Source organism: Oryzias latipes, chromosome 12 (genome assembly GCF_002234675.1).
Source record: "Oryzias latipes chromosome 12, ASM223467v1".
In the NCBI taxonomy this organism is placed as follows: Eukaryota; Metazoa; Chordata; class Actinopteri; order Beloniformes; family Adrianichthyidae; genus Oryzias; species Oryzias latipes.
In genome coordinates, this window is record NC_019870.2 from 1,039,771 (window position 1) to 1,063,340 (window position 23,570).

Genomic DNA, 23,570 nt, shown 5'->3' on the forward strand with positions numbered 1-23,570 from the left:
CTTACATGGAATGGCCCCGTCCTATATTAAGGACCTCATAGTCCCTTACCATCCAATCAGAACACTTCACTCACTAAATGCAGGACTGCTTGTGGTTCCTAGAATTGGTAAAAGTACGGTTGGAGGTAGAGCGTTTAGCCACCAAGCCCCTGTCTTATGGAATAAACTCCCAGCTCATATAAGAGAGGCCGACTCAGTTTCTACATTCAAAGCTAGACTGAAAACATTCCTCTTTGGACAGGCTTATTGTCAGACTAGTTAGTATTCAGAGATTATTTAACTTAATGTTAGTTTGTTTAAATTAAACTTAATAATAACTATTTCTTTTAAAAGGCTGCTAGAAGTTGAAGCTGGGGTAACTATGGTGCACTGGGGTTCTGTCCTCTTTCCTTTTTTACTTCTACCCTTCCTCTCCTCTATTCTTGATCATAATTTATCATTTAGTTCTCCATGCCTCTGTTTGGTGCAGTGCGATTCATGTATTGTCCCTCTTTTCCTCTCCCCTCCTGGGGAGTGGGAGTGCTTCCAGACTCCAGTTGGCTCATCCGTGCTCCAGTTCCTGACCGTTTACCTCGCCTTTGCTCCTGCTCCTACACCTGGCTGTGGATCCTGCCTCTGGCTCATCTCTGGCTCGTCTCTGCTCTGTACCTGACCGAGTACCTCGTCTCTGCTCCTGCTCCTACACCTGGCTGTGGTTCCTGTCTCCGGCTCGACTCGCGCCTTTGACTGTCCCCCCAACCACGGCTGGATGAAGCTCGTCTGCTGGACTTTTATATATGTAGTTGTAGATTTAGATAAGTTAATTCTTCTCTAAGATTTCTGGTAAATCGCCTGTCCGTCCTGGGGGAGGATCCCTCCTTCATGTGGGCACCCCTGAGGTTTCTTCGTTTTTTCCGGAATCCGGTTTTTTTGGGAGTTTTTCCTTACCGCGAAGGGGGGTCTAAGGGCAGGGATGCCAGTATAGCTTAGTCAGTTTGTTAGTTCATTTTAGTATTTTTCTATTGAACTCTTTGTATTCGTGATCCTTTTGATTTCATGTTTTACTTCGAAGCCCATCGAGACGACTGTTGTTGTGATTTTGGGCTATACAAATAAAATTGAATTGAATTGAATTGAATTGGAGTTAGCATGTTCTCCCCGTGCATGCGTGGGTTTTCAGCTTCCTCCCACCGTCCAAAACATGCTTCATGGGTTCATTGGTGACTCTAAACTGTCCCTAAGTGTGAGGGTGAGAGTGTGTGGGTGTGTGACCCCGTGACAGACGGGCGACCTGTCCAGGTTGTCCCCTGCCTTTGCCCACAAGTGGCTGGGATAGGCTCCAGCAGCACCGTGACCCCTGAAGATGAATATTTCAAATGTTTTAAAGGTTTTCTGAATGTTTAGTTTTGCTTTTATCTTTGAGATTATTAGAATCTTTATCGCTGGAGTTGCAGCTCTAGTGTTTCCATTCTTCAAAGCGGCTTCTTTTTTCTTGAAATGACAAACTGCGGTTGAAGAGTTCCTGGTTTTTTGCCGTCGCCGGCGACAGCTCCCATGTTAAAGGGTTAAATGAGGGTTTTTATGACACAAACCGTGAATTCCCTCACTTGTCAAAAATAGTTTTTTTTAACCTTGATTACCTTTACAGGGTTCTTTGTGTCTGCTTTTGATGAAGAAGCGGGGGGTTGGGTCAAATTGACCCCACATTCTGTGTGTGGGCAGCTTTGAACGTTTGAATTTGTTTCTTTGGTTCTTCATAATGAGCTGGGGGGGGGGGGGGGTCACGGTCCATGTTCTGGTGGATAATGAGGGAACCAGAAGCCATCAGACGTGCCGTCATCCCTGCTCCAATCAGAGGAAGCATTAAAAAAATCTTCACAAAAGTCACGTGGCAACACTTGTGCGGATGGTCCCATGAAGTAAGTAAGGTGAGAATGTGTGTTTGCGTGTGTTTCTTAAAAGGTGACATCAGCGGCGCATGGGGGAGGGGGGGGGGTCCCCGTCGGCTGGATGGACCTCCCGGTTCTGCAGACCCTTGGTTCTGGTATTAACCCCCCCTCCCCTCACCTCCCTCAGTGTGGGCGTGTCTTCTTAGAGAGCGGACACGCGCTCCGTGACGGAGCCGCACTCCACCTGGAACCTTCCGCCGGGCTCCCGCGTTAGATAGAGCGGCGGCGGAGACGGGATTCGAACCATCGCCGGTCGCTGCGGAAGGATTATGTCAGCGCTGCTCAGTGGGTTCGGCCCGGTTCGGGAAGGTTAGCGGCTGTCGTCGGCTTCTTCTGTGCTCCGAGTCCCAGACTCTGCAGAGCCGAGTCCGTGCGGAGTTCGGGTTTCGTCGGTAAGTCTGCGGTCCGGTTCCGGTCCATTCAGAGCTGTTCTGCAGAGAAGCATCAGTCAGTCTGCAGAAGAACAGAGATCCTGATGGGGGGGCGACGACAGAGGAGCAGGTTCTGTCCGGCTGCTCTCTTGAAGGTTCTGTTCTGGTTCTGGTCCAGATTGGATCTCCACAGGTTGCTGGTTCCTCACCGGGTTCTTTTCTGAAGTGTTTGAGTGGAATTCATCTTTACTGGGTTTGCTGCTGGGACAGCACCCCCCCCCCCCCAGTAGAAAAACAAGGGGGGGGGGGCTCAGAACTACCTTTCTGACTTTACATGTGTTCTATATAGTGTGGTCATGTCATACATTCGGATAGGGCCCCCCTCCCTCCCCCCAGAGTTGTTATTGGATCAAATCATGTGTGTGTGTGTGGGGGGGCATGAGCCACCTGCAGGTTCCTCCATGAACTTACTTTTCTCTCAGCTTCAAACAGGAAGTCATGTTTGCAGCTGGAAATGTTTTTCTGGTGTTTGGATCTCAAGCTTCTGAATCCATGAGGAACTTTGGAGCTTGACTTTAGAGTCGGCTCACTGGCTCACAGAGGATGTCATCACTATTATCATCTTTATAAACGTGTTTAGGCTCATAGAGTCAACAATTCCATAAACACCAAACCACCTTTTTTACAGACATTTAAATCAAACAAACTGTTCAAATCAGGGGCCTCTGTCATCAAGCCCCCCCCCCCCCCCCCCCCCCCCCCCCCGTTTGAGGGTCCGTGGGAGGCAGCGAGCGTCTGGAGCTGAATACTGAAAAGCCTTTTTCTCCGGTTCAGTCCAAACGGAAAAACAAACGGCTGGACGTCCGAGCGAAGCTTTGCAGGGCTCTTATTCTGAAAGGATGTCTGTGTCAGGGCCTTCCTGAATAACAGGCAGGTACCCACTGAGCGCGCTCTGAAGCCACACAGTAAAATCGAAGAAGTTCCTCTGAAATGATCTTTAAGGACACAAAGAGTTGAATTCAAGTAAAAACTCTGACTTTAGGTTCAGTTTTTATAATCGGTTGTTCACAAAACAACAACAGACAGAAATGAAGATTTAGAGACTTTATGAGCTTCTGGATCGTCAAATGAACTCTGGTCTAGACTTTTCCGTTGGTGTGAAAATGCCCTTAAACTCCGGGGCAAACCGCCTCCAGTCCTTCTGTTTGTGAAGACTGGAGTCTTGGCGGTCTGGACTTGTCAGGTTTCAGGGTTTTGTGGTTTTGTCTGCAGTTTAAATGTCCTCCCAAAGATGTAGAGTCTGAAAAGCAGAACCTGCAGGACCTTTGGGACTTTTGCGTTTGTGGTCCTGAAATCTCCTAAAAAAACTCGCATCATTGATCTATTGGGACCTTTAATTATCAAAGTCTTATTTTCAAAACAGGAAGTACTTTTTTGAGATCGGTGATAGTTCCTGGCTCTGGTGTCCCGCAGGGATTCATCCTGGGACTTCTGCTGTTAAATCTTTAGATGCTTTCTTTAGGCCGGTTTATATGCAGCAACCATAAATCCTACCACAAATACGCAGATGACACTCTGATGTATTTATGCTCTGAGCTCAGGGTGACCGGACCAGGAAGTCTCATATTTTAGCGGGTTAGAGGTTTCGAAAGGACGGTTTCCAGGTTACGCTCAGACTTGAAGACCGTCATGTTGGATCTCAGATAGTCTGAAGATCTTTTATGGTAGCGTTCCCAGAGATCGTGGAGGGAGTCCTGAGAAATCCACGAGTCTCAAACTGACGGATGAAACCTAAAGGTGGCTTTAGTTCTTCCAGATAATAAGACGGTGGCGTTTCCCGCTGGCGGCGAACACCTAAGTGACCTTCCACCAACTTTAGCTTCATCTTCTTCTGAGCGTTGACTTTTTTCCCCAAACGTTTCCCCTCTCAGATTCGATTTGAAATCCTTTCTCAGCCGTAACTATGTGGGTGTTCCCAGGTCTGGAACCCGGTTCTGGTGGTTTCCAGCAGCAGCTCTGGCGCTGGAGGCTGTGAGGTCATGATGATGATGATGATGATGGTGCCATCCTGGAGGCAGAAATATGTCGAGCCCTCCTGACGAGTCCGTCTCGCGTCTCTGTGTCGGATTCCCACCTCCTCCTGCTGAACAAACCGGCTCTCCTCTCTGTGAGGCTCCTCCCCCTTGCGCTCCTCCTCCATGCTGGCTGGGTCTGACGTTGGAGGACAGGAGGAGAAATGCTGATCCCGCAGAAACCGGATCGCCTCTTTAGTGGAGGAAATGCAGATTCTGCTTCTGTGGAACTTCATGTTGTGGATCAGATCTAGACCAGGATCCTGGAGACAAACGTTTCTTTCTGGATCATTTCTAAGAAGTTCCCGTTCTGAAGCCGTCTGGGCCGCGGCGAGCCGGACAGCTGATGACGGCAGCGGGACGGCTTTAGCTTAGAGGAACCTGGAAAACGGTCTGAAGCAGGAAGATGAGAAACTGCTCAGGGGGGTTATGGGATGCTGTGGAGCCGTTTCCAGGCTGGGGTGTTTGGGGGCGGGGCCAGGCCCAGGTGAGGCGGATCCTCCCGCCGCAGCAGTCTCGGTTCTGGCGGGGGTGACCGGTTCTCCTCCGATCTCTTCAGGTCCCTGCGAGTCCATGCGTTTGGACTGGATGGGCCCCCCCCGCTGCGTGCTCCTCCTGCTGCTCCTTCAGCTCCTGCAGGTTCAGTCCAGACCCACGGTGGAGGACCCCGACCCCGGTAAGACCTGAGACCAGCTCTGCAGCTGCTGTCCCCCCTCCCTCAGACCTCCCACCTGAGCGTTTCCTCCTCCCTTTGGACCAGATGCAGTCAAATCCTCCGAGGATGAAGAAGACGACGAGTCTTCCTCCGAGGAGAACAAGCTGTCCAATGAGCTGTCGGCGAGCAGCGAGAACCTGCAGCGTCAGTCTCTCAGACCATCTTTGCCGACGCCCCATTTTGTCGTTTTCTGATCTTTGCGCCTCCTCCGCAGCGATGGCGCCGCAGTGGGTGATGCCAGAGAAGATGGAGAAGCAGCTCCACGCCGTTCCCGCCAGCATGACAGTCCGGTTTCGTTGCCCGGCAACGGGGAACCCAGTTCCCACGCTGCACTGGCTGAAGAACGGGGAGGAGTTCAGCCGAGATCAGCGCATCGGAGGTTTCAAGGTGGGCGTGTGACCCCTGGGAGGGGGCCGGCGCAGAGCCGGAGGTCTGAAGTTCTGGTTCTGGGGTTTCAGATCAAAGACCACACCTGGAGTCTGATCATGGAGTCGGTGGTTCCGTCTGATGAAGGTAACTACACCTGCGTGGTGGAGAACGAACACGGCAGCCTGAGACACACCTACCAGCTGGACATCGTGGGTAAGATGCTCCTCTCTGAGCGCGCTCAGACAGAGGACCACGTTCCTCTCATCCCAAACTGCTCCTCTGCAGAGCGTTCTCCCCACCGGCCCATCCTGCAGGCCGGCCTGCCGGCCAATCAGACGGCCGTGGTCGGCGGCGACGCCCAGTTCGTCTGCAGAGTGTTCAGCGACCCACAGCCTCACATCCAGTGGCTCAAACACATCGTGGTCAACGGCAGCAGGGAGGGGCCGGAGGGACACTCCTTTGTCCAGGTTCTGAAGGTCCGCACGGCACACAGCAGGCCTTCCGCTCAGTCCACAGTTCTGTTTGGGTCCAGCTGATCCAAACCAGGCGGAAAGCAGAAAGTCTCTGGACTCCATCATGTCAGGCCACATCTGACAGGTGGTGGACGCCTGACGAGAAGCAGCTCAGCGCTGTGGTCGGACGTTCCTGCCGCCTCTGCGGTCTCATCAGAGGCCGACTCAGTTTCCGTCTGTGACACTTTCTGGGGCTCTTATTGTGAAAGGACCTCTGAACCTTTGTGTGGTTGTGGGAGGAAAACCTCCTCTGAGCTTGTTTCTTCAGAGTGGTCATCCTCTCACAGGTTTTCTCCAGATGTTAGATTTTGACGTGAACGGAGTGAAACCACCTCCGGTTTGATGCCCCGCCTCCTCCTTCCTGTCAGACTGCAGGTCTGAACTCCACCGATAAGGAGATGGAGGTTTTGACCCTGAGGAACGTCACTCTGGAAGATGCCGGCGTCTACACCTGCCTGGCGCAGAACTCCATCGGGATGTCCTACCACTCTGCGTGGCTCACCGTGCTCAGCGGTACGCTTTCCGAGGCCCCGCCCACCCGGGACATCCGGAGAGGCTTCCTCAGCTTTTTGCCGTCTTTTTGCCTCCAGAGCCGCCGCCGTCCGCGGTGCCCTCGCAGACCTTCCTGGACATTTTCTTCTACTGCCTGGGGTTTTCCGTCATCATCGTCCTCGCCATCGCCGCCGTCATCTGCCGGCTCTACTGCACTCCCAAAAAGAGCGACTTCAGCAGCCAGCTGGCGGTCCAGAAGTTAGAGAAGAGCATCACTCTGCGGAAACAGGTGAGGCTCCGCCTCCGCACCCCCCCGTGGATGTGAAGATCCTGAGGCGGCGCCGTCTGTGCAGGTGTCAGTGGAGTCCTCGTCCTCCCCGCAGTCAGGGTCGATGCGTCCGTCCCGTCTGTCCAGCACCGCCACAAGCGTCCTGGCGGGGGTGTCCGAGTACGAGCTGCCCTACGACCCGGCGTGGGAGCTGCCACGAGATCGGTGAGCCCGCTGCTAACCTCTGACACGCCATTTCTGAGGAGGTCAAACGGTCCACCTGCAAGTTCTGGGTCAGGGGATCCAGTCAGGACGTCCCGAAGTGGATCAGAAACCGATCCTGGTTCTTGAGACGTTTGAACGTTCTGAATCTCTTCGTGAGCTAAAATGATGACAGATGAAGGCTGACGGTGGTGCCGTTTGTGCGTCAGGAACAGAAATCTTTGGCAGATGGCTCCGCCCCCCGTTCACTCAAACCTTTTCCCTCAGGTTGACGTTGGGGAAGCCTCTGGGGGAGGGCTGCTTCGGCCAGGTGGTGCTGGCCGAGGCTGTGGGGCTGGACAGGAGCAAGCCCGCGCGCCTCACCAAGGTGGCGGTGAAGATGCTGAAAGGTGAGTGCCGCGCTCTTCAGGTGGAGCTCCCCCTGCAGGCGGTCTGAATGCTGCGCTCCGCTGTTCCCGCTAGCCGACGCCTCAGAGAAAGACCTGTCCGACCTGATCTCTGAGATGGAGATGATGAAGATGATCGGGAAGCACAAGAACATCATCAACCTGCTGGGCGCCTGCACTCAGGAGGGTGGGTGTCTGCTCCAGCGGAGCGTCGGCCCACAGACCCCCGCCCTCGTTAACCCGTCTGTTTCTGCACCGCCGGGTCACGCCGACCCGGAGCAGGCCCTCTGTACGTGGTGGTGGAGTACGCCTCCAAGGGGAATCTGAGGGAGTACCTGCGAGCGCGCCGGCCGGTCGGGGGGGAGTACTGGAGCGGCGCGCGGCAGCCGCTGCTGGGGGGGGTGGAGATCAGGGAGCTGGTGTCTGCAGCCTACCAGGTGGCGAGAGGGATGTCGTACCTGGCCTCAAAGAAGGTGAGCGTGTCACGAAGCATTCACGCCATTTTTGGAGTTTTCCTTTGGAAATGTTTCATCAACTGTTTGACGGTTCACTTTGGCCCGGGTCTGATCCAGATTTAGTCCTGGTCTGATCCAAACCTGATCCAGGTCTAGTCCTGGTCTGATCCAGCACTGGCCGGTTCTGTTTAGTTCTGCTAAATCTAGTCTCTCTTACCCCCCCCCAGTGCATTCACAGAGACCTGGCAGCCAGGAACGTGCTGGTCACTGAAGACGACGTGATGAAGATCGCCGACTTTGGCCTGGCCAGAGACATTCACCACATCGATTACTACAAGAAGACCACCAATGTAAGACGGGGGCAGAGTGAGGTGGGTGGGGCTGCTGTGGGGGAGAGGCTGACCGTCTCTCTGTCCGTAGGGCCGCCTGCCGGTCAAGTGGATGGCGCCTGAAGCTCTGTTTGACCGCATCTACACCCACCAGAGCGACGTGTGAGTCCTCCGCTCCTTCTGAAGGTGGAGTGTTTGTGGAGCAACAGCAGAAGATGAAGGTCGGAACGCGGCCAAAACCAAAAGCCCCGTCCCCTTATAGAGCCCCTCAGGGATCCAGTCTTGGTCCAGAGTTGATCCTAAAAGTCCTCTATGCGACATCAGTGTCAGAAAATGGGCTTTTCACATTTTTACGCTGACGACTCTCCGCTTCTCTAAGTGATCAGTTTCATTTTTTCCTCATAATTTGTCGTGAAAATTCTTTATTTTTTCTTTCTTAATTTTAATTCTGAGACTGTTACATCCCTCTGCCTGTAGAGGGCGCTGCTGTCCAATGTGGAGAGACTTTTTCAGGGGGAACTGTTGTTTTCTCTCCTGTTCTCTTCTGTTCTGTGATTATAGTTTTGGGTTTCTGTTGGATCGCTAAAGCTCCTCTGATGAGACGATCTGTTTTCATTGGGGCGCTTGACCTTCTTCAGAGCAGCTCTTAGCTCCTCCCCCTGGTTTCTGCAGGTGGTCGTTCGGCGTCCTGCTCTGGGAGATCTTCACCCTGGGCGGATCTCCGTATCCCGGCGTTCCGGTGGAGGAGCTGTTCAAGCTGCTGAAGGAGGGTCACCGCATGGAGAAGCCCTCAGCGTGCACGCAGGAGCTGTGAGTGCGGGCCCCACACGTGCACAGCTTAACGTCACAGCGCGCACGCGTGCGGCCCTCAGGTGACGCTGTGCCTGCTCAGGTATCTGATGATGAGGGATTGCTGGCACGCCGTTCCGTCCCGAAGGCCGACGTTCCAGCAGCTGGTGGAAGATCTGGACCGGACGCTCTCGCTCATGTCCAACCAGGTGAGATCATCACACAGAGAGCAGACGGTTCCTGACGGGAAGCTTCTATGGATGAAGGTGTGTGGGGTCATGACCTTCGTTTATCACCTGGAGTCCCACATTTCCTCAGTAAACCTGGAGGATTCTACAAAAACTTTGAATTATTCGAAGAAGTTTCCTCAGGAAAAATCTAAAGGGTTTGATCAAAAGAATTGAAAAGGTTCTCGTCCTTCATCCGTCTCGTCCTCCGTCGTCCGTCTTTTTCTCCGTTTCCTCGTCTGTTCCCTGAATTTTCTCCAGAAGCTGCTTTTGTTTCCAGGGATTCATCGCAGGTGGATCGTAACGTTCCTCCGTCTCTCCCGCCTGTAGAGTTTGATTGGCACAGCCGTGTCGTGTGATTGCTGAACACGCGTGTAGTTGGTCTGAAGCAGCATCATAAAGCCTGAAGGCTGCACGTTACCGTTTGAGATGCTTGTTTGGTTCTGTCTGGGACCGGGTCTGGACCTGGCTTGCATGTCAGTGACCCTGCTGTAAACATTCATCTTCCTGCCCCCCACCCCTCCTCAGGAGTACCTGGACCTGTCCGTCCCGCTGATCCAATACCCTCCAGTCCAGTACTCCCCGATTATCAGCGCCTCCTCGGATCCTTCCTGCACGTCTTCATAGTCGCCGTGGATCTTCGCTCCTCGTGCTGCACCTCCTGGGTTCCCCACAGCCTGGAGGAGGAGCCGCATGGATGTGAAGAACATCTGGACCTCCTCAGTGAGGGAGACAGGACTCCTGTGAATGTGTGTAAATACTGTAAATATGGCAGAAGATCAACTCACGCGGCACAGGGATCAGATGAAAGACATGTAACCATCCTTTATCATAATCCATCACTTATTAACTGATTCATTGATTAACCCCCATCTTCTGCTGCTTAGAACACGACCAGCTTCCAGCTGAGCGTTTCATTTAACGGATGTTAAAACGACTTGACCGTTTGGGACCGCGTCACGCTGGATTCTTTTGACTCCTGATGTCCGTGTGCTCGGTCGCTTTTTATGACATTAAACTTTACAAACAACTTTTGGAGCAGAGGGCTTTTTGTTTCAAATAAAAAAAACATTTTTTTCCCAAAAATGTAAATGTCAACGAGAAGCTGCTCCTCCCCACACCAGCCTCTAGTGGCCTTCTGAGGAACTGCAGACTGTAGGTGCTCCCCGTGCACGAGCTTCACCTGCCGTAACAGGTGCTCCCCGTGCATGAGCTTCACCTTCTGCAGTGCCCGGAAATGCTCTCCTCACATCGAAGCTCAGCCTCTTCTCATGGTCGTCCCAAAGGTTTTTTTAAAAATGGAACCGGGGTTGTCAGTTTGCTTAACTCCATTAGAACCAATGAGAGAAGGTTGATGGTTTGATGCCAGTTTGCTCCGTCATTTGTAGGAGGCAGGTGACTCAGGACAAACGTGAGGCAGCAGCAGATCCACCTCATGATCTAGAACAGAAACCTGATGATGAATTCCCTGATCTCAGAGGGAAGCTGCAGACTGCAGCTCAGGAGGAGGGAAGCGGGATTCTGGAGGACTGTAACGGGGAACGTGCTCCCCCGCGTGGAGACTGATGGTACTGCAATGAGCGCCACAGTTGTTGGCAGCAAAAAAAATGTTTGTGGAGTAAAAACCTGTTGATGGTCTTCAGGAACAGACCAGCATGAAAACAGACTTTTTTTTAAAAAGATAAGCTTCACAATTCAGAGAATTTCTGTTTTTCCTGTTTATTGATGAGCAATAATTCCTGACAGCAACGTTTTTGACCGTATTACAAGATTTATTTCTGAAACAAACGGCACATTTTCATCTCCTTCTCCACATTTTTGGGCCGTAGTAGTGGAGAGAGCTTCACGTCCAGCGTGGAGCTCCTGACCCCCACGGCCCTCCCCCTGAACTAACCCCCCCCCTCATAAGTCAGGTTAATAAATATCCATTAGAATAAGTGTTCAGAAAGTCTGTGGATGGACTAAGAGACCGTCGTCTTAAATCTACAGTTTTCTTCTGTGGGGGGTGTCAGCGTGCTGATGAAGACGTCTAGTCTTCGGCATGGACCGCCCCCTGCCTGTCCTGGTCCTCCACGGACCTCCTGGCGAACAGGTGGGTGGGGTCCCGGTCGGTGAAGCTGGGCTGGATGTTGAACACCGGCATGTTCCTCCAGCTGGACGGGTTGCTGTAGGCGGGGCGCGTGGAGCCGGGGGGGCAGGGCTTGTTCTGGACCAGCTGGAGGAAGGTCTCCATGTCGGGACCCACCCGGGCGATGACCCCGGCCCGGACCGCCTCCACCGTCTGCTCGTCGCAGGCCTGCAGCGTCTGCAGCAGCGTGCTGTAGTACCTGCAGTCACAGCAGAGTCTGCCATCCTGCAGCCGGACAGGGATCTGCCTGCGCAGGTGCAGCACTCACCTGTTGGGGAAGTGAGAGGGGACCTGCACCACCTCTACAATGGCGTTGGGGTTGGTGCGGGCCACGGTGCAGATGTCCAGACTGGTGTAGCACTCCTCCTGAACCTGAGAGACAATTAGATTCACACTGGAGGAACAGAAGGTTCCAGAGAGAGCTCCAGCAAACGCACTGCAGACGCCGCCGCCGCCGCGGCTCAGACCGGAACGCAGGAGACAAAGACCAACAGAAAAGCACATCAATGGATCTTCAAATGGATCCTGAAGCTGTTCTGGTTAAGAATGTCAGTCTGCTGCCTCTAAATAAAGCCACGGACACCCATGATCAACGGTAAAGTGTCTAAAACTTCATAACTAAACACCAAACATGTTAAATAAGGATATTGACTGAAAGTACGACGGAGTATCAGAGCCACCGCAAGAGAAGGAAAATATTACAAGATAAAAAGTGGAAATCTTAGGAGAATTGAGTCAAAAACCTCAAAAGTTAAATGCTCCAAAGTATTCAATCATTGTTTTCCTGTTTCTCTGTCTTTATTCTTGCATCTTCCTGTTTTTTTGCCGCTTATCTCCTACAACGTTTCTTCTATTTCAACCGTTTAACTTTTCAAATGTTCAGCTCTATCCGTATTTTCCAGCTGTGACTTTTGCTCCTTCAAATCCTTGAACTTTTCCAGATATTCCAGGATTTCTGCCTCCATTGAAACACATGGAGAATCCTTGGTGCATGAGGTCGCTGGTTCGATACCAGAAAAATATCTTTTTGGTTATTGTGCTGTTCTCCCTTTATTCATGGTCATCTTTGATCATTTCTTTCTTTTTTATTATTGTTATTCCCTTTAAGTTTCATTTCCATCAGTAATGTAGCATCAAGCCTGCATGTTTTCAGCTCCTTCTAGTTTCTTTAAATGTTTAAAGTCGCCTGAACTTTTCAGGAAACAAACAGGATCGACGTCACACCTCAAGAATCGAACACGGGTCATCGTTTTGTTAATGTACCACTCCAGTTTTCCAAAATAAAAAATATGACCTTTAAAATTACAACTTTTTAAATCTTAAATTTATGTTTTGATTCTAGTAGAAGAGATTTTTTTATAATAGTTGTACAATTTTATTCGTATTTCCTCTCATGAAGACATTTTTGATCATAATATAAATTTTTGGATGAGTTTGGTGGTCGGGTGCGGCTAAACATGACCCCCCCCCATATTTGAACCTCAGCAACCCCTCCCCAGAGCTCAGACCCCCACAGAATCCATCCGTCTAGATCTGCCGTTCAGGTGGCCTCTGAAAAACGCTCAAAGGTGGTCAGGATGAATCCGAACCGCTGCTTCCTCCAGCAGAACCTTTGAGGTTCTGGTAACCATGGTGACGGTCCGGACGGAAACGGGCGAACGCTTAAAGAGCAAACCTCAGCGATCATCCTCTGGAAGATGTTGCAGCGCCGGATGGCCTGGAAGACTTTGTTGGAGATCCCCTGCGAGATGCACTGCAGACTCCTCTTCACGAAGGTCTTTCCCTGGGGGGCAGGGGCAGAGGTCAGGGGGAGGGGCCGGCGCAGAAGGCGGAGCGGCGGCGGGTGGAGCGCTCACCTCCGTGTTGAAGCTGGCGGCGGACTGCAGGAAGAGCTCGCAGATCTCGTGCATGCCGTCGGTGTCGCAGGTGGAGTTCTCCAGGCAGGAGAAGAAGCCGCAGCCCACGGCCACGGCGCTGTTCAGGCATCGAGTCACCTCACCTGCACAGGTGAGAGAGAGAGAGAGGGTTTCTGCATCAGACCGACACCTTCCCTCAGGTTTGGTCCACAAACTACTGATGCAAAAGCTGGCAGTTTTACAGGTAAAAGTGGAAGAAAGTCTCATAAAACAAGAGACGCGTTTAAATAAACGTACTTCCATGAAACTTTAAAAATGTTGAGACTTTTCCTACATTTTGCCTGAAAACAATATTTATGTCCTACAGCTGGACAACCAGAACGAGAAAACACAATTTAGAAATCTGAGGCTTCAGGATCAGAGATTCTTTCATTCAAACTGGTTTATCTGATGCCCCCCCCCCAGCGAGCCTTCAGGCCCTCAGGTCTGCTGGGGGTCTCCGGGTCAGAACAAAAACCTTTCCAGCACCGTGGAGCGACCCGTCTGAGGAGGTGAGGCCTTCATGGACACCGTGGAAGGTTAAAAAACTCGGCTTTTCTGCAGGTTTGACACGTTTACATGATGTGGTAGGAATATTACTATTCATTCTACTAGTTTAATAAAAGTTCTGAGCTCAGAATTCTGATGAAACCATTTCATTTCAGTTTCTTCTGTCCAGTTCTGGTTCAGCAAATCAGAGCCTGCAGAAGGAAAATGTGGGTCATTTCTAACCCTGCAGAAACACAAAACCGTATTTTCTGGGCTTTTAAAGTTATTTTGACATTTTTTTATTGGATTTTGTTTTAGGAAGCATTAATTAACCAAAAAAATCTGATCAACACACAAATAAACTTTAAAGGAGAACAACTAGAAACAGAAGAGAAAAACAAATGTATTGGTTCCATTTGACCCGTTTGTTCTTCAGGATTCAGAACTTTCGTCCCGTCCCGGTTCCTGCAGACCTCAGGATGTTGTAGATCGTTGGATGAGTTTAAAGAGGATAAAAACAGATTTGAAAACTGGACAAAACTAAGACTGAAAATACTAAACCAGCAGCTGATCTAAAGACATTAACAGGTTTGAGGCTCCAATTGTGTTTCTTCACATTTAAAAGACATTTTTAAACTGACCCTGATGGGACCCCGTAGGCAGGGACTCACCGGGGGTGTTGGCGGAGAAGCGCGCCCGGCGGGGGGCGGCCTCCTCCGGCGGCAGCTGGAAGGCGGCGGCGGCGGCGCAGAGGCCGAGGAGCAGCAGCAGGGGGGAGGCGCACAGCATCTTCTCTCTGAGGTGGAGCAGGTGGAGGAGGGAGGTGTTCAAGGATTTGGAGTCTGCAGCTCCCGACGCCCCTTTTTATAAGAACCCCCCTGTGCACGGACCAATCAGCGCACGCGGGCCCGTGGGCCGTTTCCACGCGTCAACCGGCGGGAATTTCCGAGCTTTTTGCATGATTTGAATTTTACCCACAGAAAGTAAGCCTCCAGCTGAGGTTCCGGTTCTGGACGGATCCAAGTGTTTTAGCCAAATAAAAGTCTCTTTAGTTCATTTAATTCTCCAAATGTTAAACTGAAGCTCAACAGTTGATGTTCCAAATGTGGACCTTCGCTCACGCACGACGCCGCTTCCTGAGGAACATTCCACTGCCTTTTCCACAGTAAGACCACCTAAGACCAGGTCCTGTTCAAAAACCACGGGACCTGGTCTGATCAAACCTGGATTAAAGTAGGATTTAAACTGTAAAGAATACATCAAACAGTTTCTGATCGGAGAAACCTTGATCTGATTTCTGAAAATGAGGAAGGGAGAGAAGGAGATCCGATTGAGAGAGAGGTGAAACTAAAAAAGGAAGAGATGAAAATTCAAATGTCAGAGAGAAAAGTGGACAGAGTTTAAACTAGAATGGATAGACCTTCTTTCCTTTTTGTTGAATCATTTTAAAGTCTTTGTGGCTTTCCTGCTTTGTGTTTAAAAGTAGATATTTGTCTTTGGAATTCTGTTGCCTCCTGTTTTGTGACTTTGTGTCGTCTGCCTACAATATAGCTCAGCCCACAACAAAAAAAAGACATTTTAAATGAGTCAACTACATAAAATCCTTTTATTTGTAATTTTCTCAAATCAGAAACTGTGTTTGATGTATACTTTACAGTTTAAATCCTACTTTAATCCAGGTTTGATCAGACCAGGTCCTGTGGTTTTTGAACAGGACCTGGTCCTAAGTGGTCTTACTGTGGAAAAGGCAGTGGAATGTTCCTCAGAGCTTCCCTAATAGGAAGCCAACTCCAGCGTCGTGCGTCCACACCTTTTGGATCCGGAAATGTCCGGTTTGAGATTCCAGTCACGTTCACCAGTCAGGTCAGGAGGGGTCGCCGCGCGGCACCTGAGGGCAGCAGTGCACGCGCCTGCATTCCTGCACACCAGGGGTGGGCAAACTGCGGCCCGCGGGCTGGATCCGGCCCGCCTCCAGTGTTTGGTCCGGCCCACTGAACAATATCACAGATCCATGGTTTTATTTTTAATCTGGCCACACGATCAAAACGCGACATTTTACTACACCCCCCCCCCCCCCCCCGCAGTCTGTGCTCCAACCTGAAAGCCTCTAAAATCTGTCAAACAGAACTGAAGACAGTCTTTCCTCTCTACGCTGCAGTTCATCTTTCCCGGTTTAAATCATTATTTCTGAGCGATCATGCTGCCTTTTTTAAACAGCTCCCTGTTCTGTGTCCTGATTGGCTGTCAGACCCTGTCAATCAATCTTCTCCGTGTCTCCTGTACAGATCGATCAGATCTTTGTTTTCATTCTAAGATTCTGGATGTAATTTCTATGAAGGTTTGAGAATTTAAACAGAAAGTGTGAAACTGTTCATGTCTGTGTGAGAAAAGTGTTTTTATGCAGTGAGGAGTTTTCCTGCCATAAACGTCTGGAATCATTCTCTGTGGATTTCACTGATTATATTTAGAACGTAACTCCTGCAATAGACGAGGAACTCTGTTCTGGTGAAAAGGTAACAGAAATATGATTAGCTGCAGCAGAAGACACAGAAATGAGCTTTTTCAGTGTCAGTGGATGAGAAACAGACGTGCAGAACACAGAACAGCTGCACAAACAGACGTGAGGAGCTCAAAGTCTCTGCAAAATTATGACAGCAGAGGATCCACTATTTATTGGTTTTTATGTATCAGTTTATTTTCCTGAATTTTTGTCAATCATAGTGTTATCATAATCATAGTTTTATTTCATAAATAATGTTATTTATTTCATTAAAAGGATCATGAATGAATGAAACTTTATTCATATATCACTTTATAACTCCTTGAAGGAACCAAAGGGCTTCACAATAAAAAATGATCTCAAATGGGAACAAAAGTTTTAAACTCAAAACTCCAGAATATTCTGTTTTGGAATATCATTTTCAATATAAATGTTTTCATCTACACTCCATGTTGTATCATTCTCACTCCATGCATCTGCTCCTGGTCCGGCCCTTCTATCCAATTTTAAAACCCAATGTGGCCCCGACTTAAAATAATTGCCCCCCCGCTGGACACGAACAGATTTTTAGGACAAAAAAAGTTAAAGCAGGCAAATATGACCACTGCTGCAGTGGCTGCTGGGTAAACGTTCAGGTGGAAGTTTGAGGCTCAGGTGTTGACTGAAAACTTTCATTCAGAATTTGTTTGTTTTTTGGACTTTTTATAAAATTGTTGATCTCTCATCATTGGCCTTTACGGTAAATGTTTGTTTTCATAAATACAAATGTTTTCATCCCAACTTAAAGTCCCGCTCCGATCATTTTTGATCCGTTTCCAAAGCGTTCCCGGTCGTCTTTTCATGATGATGCCGTTTAGCTAAAATCCAGAAACCTGTGTCGTCTTCTAGGACATAAACTCCTGCCGCTCTGCAGAAACTATCAGAAATTCACCTCTGAGTTGTGGGCAGAACTGTTGGCGTGGAAGTAAGCTGTCACTCATTTCCCATCATGCCTTTATTTACATGCTCTCCTGCTAGCTTACAGCCCCTCACACCCCCACCTAACATTAGCGGTGTAACAAACAGCAGCAGCATCAGATCCATCCATCCGTCCAGTTCTGATCCAGATTCCAGCTCAGACCAGGAAAACAAAGACCTTCATGGATCTATTGGTCTGCAGGTGGATGATCAAAAAGGGGCGGAGCATGGAGTTCATGGCCCCGCCCACCGTATTTTCTATGTCACAAATATCTTTTTTCAAATGGCATATGGAAATTGTCTGCTTCACAATGATTTTAATAAAGAAATAATCAGAAATGCAATTTATTCTTCATTTTATTTATCCTCCATGAAAAAAATACCCCAAGAACACGTTAACACTAAAACCAGCACTTTCATCTTTAAAGAAATAGAATCTTGTTGATATTCTCTAGAACTGTTTTGTTTTTCAACCTTTTTTGAGGCACGGCACACTGTTTTTCTAAAAGATGTAATAAAGGTTAAGTTAGTAGATTTATAAACTTATTGATGTGTTCGTTGTGGTTTAAGACGTTTAACAGGGAAGACTCATTGTCTGAGATGCTGTCACTTTAACCCAATGCATCATGGGAGATGTAGTGATGTCAGACAGACTCTCTTCTCTGAGCTTCATTGTTAGCTACACCGCTAAAGACGAGCTTTAGCTGGTATTTCTGCTGGAACTGAGAGACTTTATGAGCAGAATCAGAACAAGAAAGTGAAGACTTGAACCACTTCTGATTGGTCAGACTGATGACATGTGATTAAGAATCCAAGAATGATTGGTGGAGACAGTTAAAGGGGCGGGACTTTTCAGAAAACAGCTGACGCTACGGCTAAATCGCGGTACCGTCATTATGATCAACATGTCTTCAATAGAATCAAATAAACACAAAGTAAAAAGTATTTTAATCTTTCATATTCCTGACTACTCAGTGTTTTATCATGTTTGGATGAACACAGAGCTGAGATGCTGGAGATGGAAATGTTAGATCAGTGAATGAGGGCAATTTTCCACAGCTCACCTGACCATCTCTGGTTGAAAAACACTGCTCTAGAAAACCATGAAAGTTATAAATACGTGTTAAAGTCGTCTTTGAATGTTGATTACAATTAAAATAACATGATCCATTTTTCAAAAACCCTCAGCTGAGCGGCTTCCTGCCTGTGTCTGAAAATGACACGTTAGCTGTTTTTACGTCGTTTCTTATTTCTTCTAATCTGTCTCATCATTTTTAATCTTAATGTCCTCTTAATCAACTCGAGAACAAATTTCTTCTTGGCTTTTAAAGCAAATGGTTAAAACTTAAAATGTAAAAAAAAAAAAAAGTAAAGTAAAATGACTTTTTTAAAATAACAGCCGTTTGGTCTCCAGGGTAAAAGCAGTTTTCATTTTATTTTGAAAACTGCTTTCTTTTAATGTCTGTGGCCGTTTTTGGAGAAATCCTCCATGACTTTAAAGCTGTACGGTGTCGTCTTTTTTTTTTTTTTGGGGGGGGGGGGGGGGGGGGGGGGGCTGTGGAAAGCAGTGTGTGTCTTATCTGTTCTCAGTGGACCGTGGGACCCGTTTCCATGGCGGACCACTGAGCCACAGGAAGCTGAACCTTCAGTGCCTGGAGGTCAGCAGGAGCTGATAGCATCTCCCACCCGTCACGCTTTCATTCACCCCCCCCCACACACACACACACACACACCAGACTAACATGGAAAAAAACACTAAAGAGTCACAGAACTTTCCCACAACTTCTTTAGTCTTTAAGTCTTTTTTTTGATATTAAGCAACCTTTTAATCCAGAATTTATTTTCCAAAGAAGAACCAGAAATATTTAAAGCAGATTAGGATTATATAACATCAATTATTACGTCCTCCAAATCCTCAACGTGTCTGTTAGACCCAATTCCCACTAGACTTTTTAAAGAAACTTTTCCCCTAATTAATGATCCCATATTAACAATGATAAATGCCTCTCTGGAAACGGGTTACGTGCCACAGTCTTTTAAATATGCAGTTGTTAAACCTCTTCTGAAAAAGCCCAGTTTGGATCCTAGCATCTTGGCCAACTATAGACCGATATCAAACCTGCCCTTTATTTCTAAAATCCTAGAAAGAGTTGTAGTTAAGCAGCTTTACTGCCACCTACAGGACAACAGCCACTTTGAAGACTTTCAGTCGGGGTTTAGACCTCACCACAGTACGGAAACTGCACTAGTTAGAGTCTCTAATGACTTGTTATTGGCCTCAGAAAAGGGACTACTTTCTATTCTGGTCCTGTTGGACCTCAGTGCAGCCTTTGACACTATCGACCACGGTAATTTACTCCATAGATTAGAGCAGGACATAGGGATCAGAGGATCTGCTCTCCAGTGGTTTAAATCCTATCTGTCTGATAGGTATCAGTTCGTTAATGTAAATGGCCATTCCTCTCAGTGCACTCGAGTCAACTATGGAGTCCCACAGGGCTCAGTCTTGGGACCGATCCTGTTTACGCTTTATATGCTACCCCTAGGAAACATAATCAGGAAACACAGCATTAATTTTCATTGTTATGCCGACGATACGCAGTTGTATTTATCCATGAAGCCTGACCAGAATGACCAGATAGAGAAACTGAACGCCTGCATCAGTGACATCAAGACCTGGATGACAATTAATTACCTCCTCTTGAACCCAGAAAAAACTGAGGTCATTATACTAGGTCCTAAAAACCTCAGAGATACTCTGTCTGCTCAGATAGTCTCCCTGGATGGTATAAGTATAGCCCCCAATTCCACAGTTAGAAACCTTGGGGTTTTACTTGACCAGGATTTATCATTTAAGGCTCACATATCTCAGGCATGTAGAACTGCCTTTTTTCACCTGTGGAATATTGCTAAGATCAGAAATATACTTTCTAAGAGTGATGCTGAAAAACTCATCCATGCATTTGTTACGTCGAGGCTGGATTACTGTAACTCCTTGTTAGCAGCGTGTCCTAAGAGTTCCTTAAGAAGTCTCCAGCTTGTTCAGAACGCAGCTGCTAGATTGTTAGCTGGAACCAGCAGAAGAGATCACATCACTCCTGTGTTGGTTTCACTTCACTGGATCCCAGTTGATTCTAGAATCAAGTTCAAGATCCTCCTGTTAACCTATAAGGCCTTACATGGAATGGCCCCGTCCTATATTAAGGACCTCATAGTCCCTTACCAACCAATCAGAACACTTCGCTCGCAAAATGCAGGACTGCTTGTGGTTCCTAGAATTAGTAAAAGTACGGTTGGAGGTAGAGCGTTTAGCCACCAAGCCCCTGTCTTATGGAATAAACTCCCAGCTCATGTAAGAGAGGCCGACTCAGTTTCTACATTCAAAGCTAGACTGAAAACATTCCTCTTTGGACAGGCTTATTGTCAGACTAGCTGCTAGAAGTTGAAGCTGGGGTAACTATGGTGCACTGGGGTTCTGTCCTCTTTCCTTTTTTACTTCTACCCTTCCTCTCCTCTATTCTTGATCATAATTTATCATTTAGTTCTCCATGCCTCTGTTTGGTGCAGTGATTCATGTATTGTCCCTCTTTTCCTCTCCCCTCCTGGGGAGTGGGAGTGCTTCCAGACTCCAGTTGGCTCATCCGTGCTCCAGTTCCTGACCGTTTACCTCGCCTTTGCTCCTGCTCCTACACCTGGCTGTGGTTCCTGTCTCCGGCTCGACTCGCGCCTTTGACTGTCCCCCCAACCACGGCTGGATGAAGCTCGTCTGCTGGACTTTTATATATGTAGTTGTAGATTTAGATAAGTTAATTCTTCTCTAAGATTTCTGGTAAATCGCCTGTCCGTCCTGGGGGAGGATCCCTCCTTCATGTGGGCACCCCTGAGGTTTCTTCGTTTTTTCCGGAATCCGGTTTTTTTGGGAATTTTTCCTTACCGCGAAGGGGGGTCTAAGGGCAGGGATGCCAGTATAGCTTAGTCAGTTTGTTAGTTCATTTTAGTATTTTTCTATTGAACTCTTTGTATTCGTGATCCTTTTGATTTCTTGTTTTACTTCGAAGCCCATCGAGACGACTGTTGTTGTGATTTTGGGCTATACAAATAAAATTGAATTGAATTGAATTATGACAGATCTGAGGAGTTTTCCATTTTCTTCAGTAAAAAAAAAAAAGTTAAAATAAGTGACCCCGCTTACTGTTCAAAATAAAAGCTTTTTCTACTAATTCACACTACAGGACAGTTGAAATCAAACTCCTGAGGGTCACAGTCTTTACATTTCTGTCCATCTGTCAAAAATGGTTTTTGTATTTCCTGCATCATAGAGAGCATTGGATTTTAAGACATGCGTCAAATTAGGTCTATTTTTAACTTCGGTCACTTATAAAGACGCACTGCAATTTCAAAAGTCTGTATGTTTTCAGACTAAACTGTATCCATATAAATGATAATATATTATCGTTGGAAGACTAAAGAAGGATTTTTTATTTGGTTATTTTCACACTTCATTTTCCTGCTAGAAAGTAAGACGACCAGATCTGAGGCTCCGCCTTTCTCATTGTGGGTGCCGCCCATTTCATGACATCATCCTAGAGCCGGTCTCTGCGTTTTGTCCATAGAAAACGAACATCTGAACTTCTGCAAAGATGAATGTACATATTGCTCATATTAAGGGAAAGCGTTTATCCGATCACCGCTAGCTCCACGGAGAAAGTGGGCGTGGTGCTGTGGCCGAGACCCCGCCCTAATCCCAAACTACAAGAGAACTATATAAAGACTATGTAGTGCCCTGGAAAAGCAATTCCGTCACCATGCTCACTACTTTTTTAACTCAATATGATGTCGATTTCACGAAGATGAAAACGTTTTATTAAAAAAAAAAAATGTATTTAAATACACCCCCCCCCCCAAAAATGTGTTCAAACGCAATGCATTGTGGTCCATATTCGCCAATCTAGTGAGCATCGATGCACACTGGGTTTTTTTTTGCAGAGACTTCTGGGAAATTTCTAGATATGATTTTGGTATCGTAGAATAGGACAGCACTACAACACTGTGAACGCCCTATATAGAGAACTCGTAACATACTACAACATTAGCATATTCAAAATAAAGAAATAAAATAAGATGCTTTTAAACACAGTCATTTTTTTTTTTAATAAACAGACGCTGGTGTTCTCTAAGCCTCTAAACCTCGGATGCCGTTAAAAGTTCTGACATTGCAGCAGCTGCTATCAGGGACCGCTGCGGTCAGTTACCATTTCTGAAGGCTACGTTTCATTCGGTTCATGTTTTACATCGGACACTCAACCGACAACCCTCTGCATTTGCCCGGACTTGGGACCGGCACATGAAAGCACTGAATAGCGCCCCCTTGTGGTTGCATTACCTAAACAAACCTACATTGTTAAAGTCTCTGATTATTCATCTATTTAAGGCAAAGTGGCTCATGTTGGTTAGCGCTTAAGGCACCTAAAACATTTACATTTTATTCTAGCAGTATTTAGAAGTATTACTACATACACTAAACGTTTGACTTTTGATTAAAATTATAAAACTAGTTTAGTTCAAGGAGTCGTTTTCTTTAACAAGCACGTTTTTCTGCTGTCAAAGACTAAAGAGTCATTTTTAATCACACGTAAACTTTTAGGTTATTTTTAATAAATGTATTTTCTTGGTTTGATAAATGTAGTCAAATTTAGTAAATTACTTCACTCCAGTGATTCCTTTGGCCATTTTAAACTGTAGGTTACTTTCCAGCACATTAGGGAACCGCCTCCTACAGTTCTGCTTGTTTTAAGGTTTTTCTGGAGAAGACGTTCTCCTGGTGATGCTTCAAAATTTCTCTTCACAAGAAAATGCCGTTTGGCACCGACAGACATTTGCAGTCAATGTTTCCATGGATGAGCAGTGGTTTGTGATCACTGCCACAGGTAGGATCCATCTTTGCTCAGAGTTTCCAAGAAGACCAACTCTGGAGAATCCTCATTTTTCCAAAGTGCGTTCAGGATTTTATGCCGCAATAGTACTTTTTAAATGAGCTTCAGTTCTCCGGATGGAGAGAAGCAGCCTACAGGTCCAGTTCACTTTGAATCCATGGCTCCAAAGCTGCAGCTCAAACTCCTGCAAACACGTCAGAACTTCATGCAGATGCAGAACGGACCAAGTTCACCTCATCCATTACTTTGTTCCACTTTCCAGCCCTGACCCCGAATCCAACTGAAAGACAATTTAGGAACATCCATTTGTTTCTCTTCCTATCCCGTCCATCACTAATTTGCTTTCCAGCTTCCTCAGTTTTCCCATTTGTCCGTTGGAACAGTTCGTCCATGCATGCCAGTAGACTTTGTACAAATGTCCCCACTGACAGAAGAATAGAGTTTCTTTGAGCTGAACAGTCAAGAACGTCCACTTTAGATGTTGATGTCCAAGTTTTCCCTACAGTTCAAGAAGATCAAAGTTCAAACATCCT

The 23,570-nt window shown here is 47.6% G+C and overlaps 2 protein-coding genes across 2 annotated transcripts; one reads left to right on the forward strand and one right to left on the reverse strand.

Annotated features, from left to right (window-relative positions):
- The first annotated feature begins 1,961 nt into the window (after positions 1-1,961).
- Positions 1,962-10,166, forward strand: LOC101155126 (fibroblast growth factor receptor 1-A). The gene is made up of 17 exons (XM_023960425.1): positions 1,962-2,320; positions 4,931-5,047; positions 5,132-5,230; positions 5,301-5,473; positions 5,545-5,668; positions 5,741-5,931; positions 6,336-6,480; positions 6,558-6,748; positions 6,813-6,952; positions 7,217-7,338; positions 7,412-7,522; positions 7,618-7,808; positions 8,018-8,140; positions 8,211-8,281; positions 8,792-8,929; positions 9,012-9,117; positions 9,664-10,166. Exons 2-17 carry the CDS (start codon positions 4,945-4,947, stop codon positions 9,760-9,762), a joined length of 2,127 nt encoding a protein of 708 aa, XP_023816193.1. The 5' UTR covers positions 1,962-2,320; positions 4,931-4,944; the 3' UTR covers positions 9,763-10,166.
- A 669-nt stretch (positions 10,167-10,835) lies between these two features.
- On the reverse strand, positions 10,836-14,493 carry LOC101155368 (stanniocalcin-like). The gene is made up of 5 exons (XM_023960431.1): positions 14,319-14,493; positions 13,120-13,262; positions 12,939-13,046; positions 11,532-11,635; positions 10,836-11,462 (listed from the first exon to the last, which is right to left on the reverse strand). Exons 1-5 carry the CDS (start codon positions 14,434-14,436, stop codon positions 11,165-11,167), a joined length of 771 nt encoding a protein of 256 aa, XP_023816199.1. The 5' UTR covers positions 14,437-14,493; the 3' UTR covers positions 10,836-11,164.
- Between the last annotated feature and the right edge of the window lie 9,077 nt (positions 14,494-23,570).

Excerpts from the sequence above, each read along its gene's own strand:
- LOC101155126 (XM_023960425.1), top strand. The coding sequence starts at position 4,945 with ATGCGTTTGGACTGGATGGGCCCCCCCCGCTGCGTGCTCCTCCTGCTG. Across the intron at positions 5,932-6,335 it reads CCTTTGTCCAGGTTCTGAAG|ACTGCAGGTCTGAACTCCAC; the intron begins GTCCGCACGGCA and ends CCTTCCTGTCAG. Across the intron at positions 6,481-6,557 it reads GTGGCTCACCGTGCTCAGCG|AGCCGCCGCCGTCCGCGGTG; the intron begins GTACGCTTTCCG and ends TTTTGCCTCCAG.
- LOC101155368 (XM_023960431.1), bottom strand. The coding sequence starts at position 14,436 with ATGCTGTGCGCCTCCCCCCTGCTGCTGCTCCTCGGCCTCTGCGCCGCC. Across the intron at positions 13,263-14,318 it reads CTTCTCCGCCAACACCCCCG|GTGAGGTGACTCGATGCCTG; the intron begins GTGAGTCCCTGC and ends TCACCTGTGCAG. Across the intron at positions 11,463-11,531 it reads CCCTCTCACTTCCCCAACAG|GTACTACAGCACGCTGCTGC; the intron begins GTGAGTGCTGCA and ends CTGTGACTGCAG.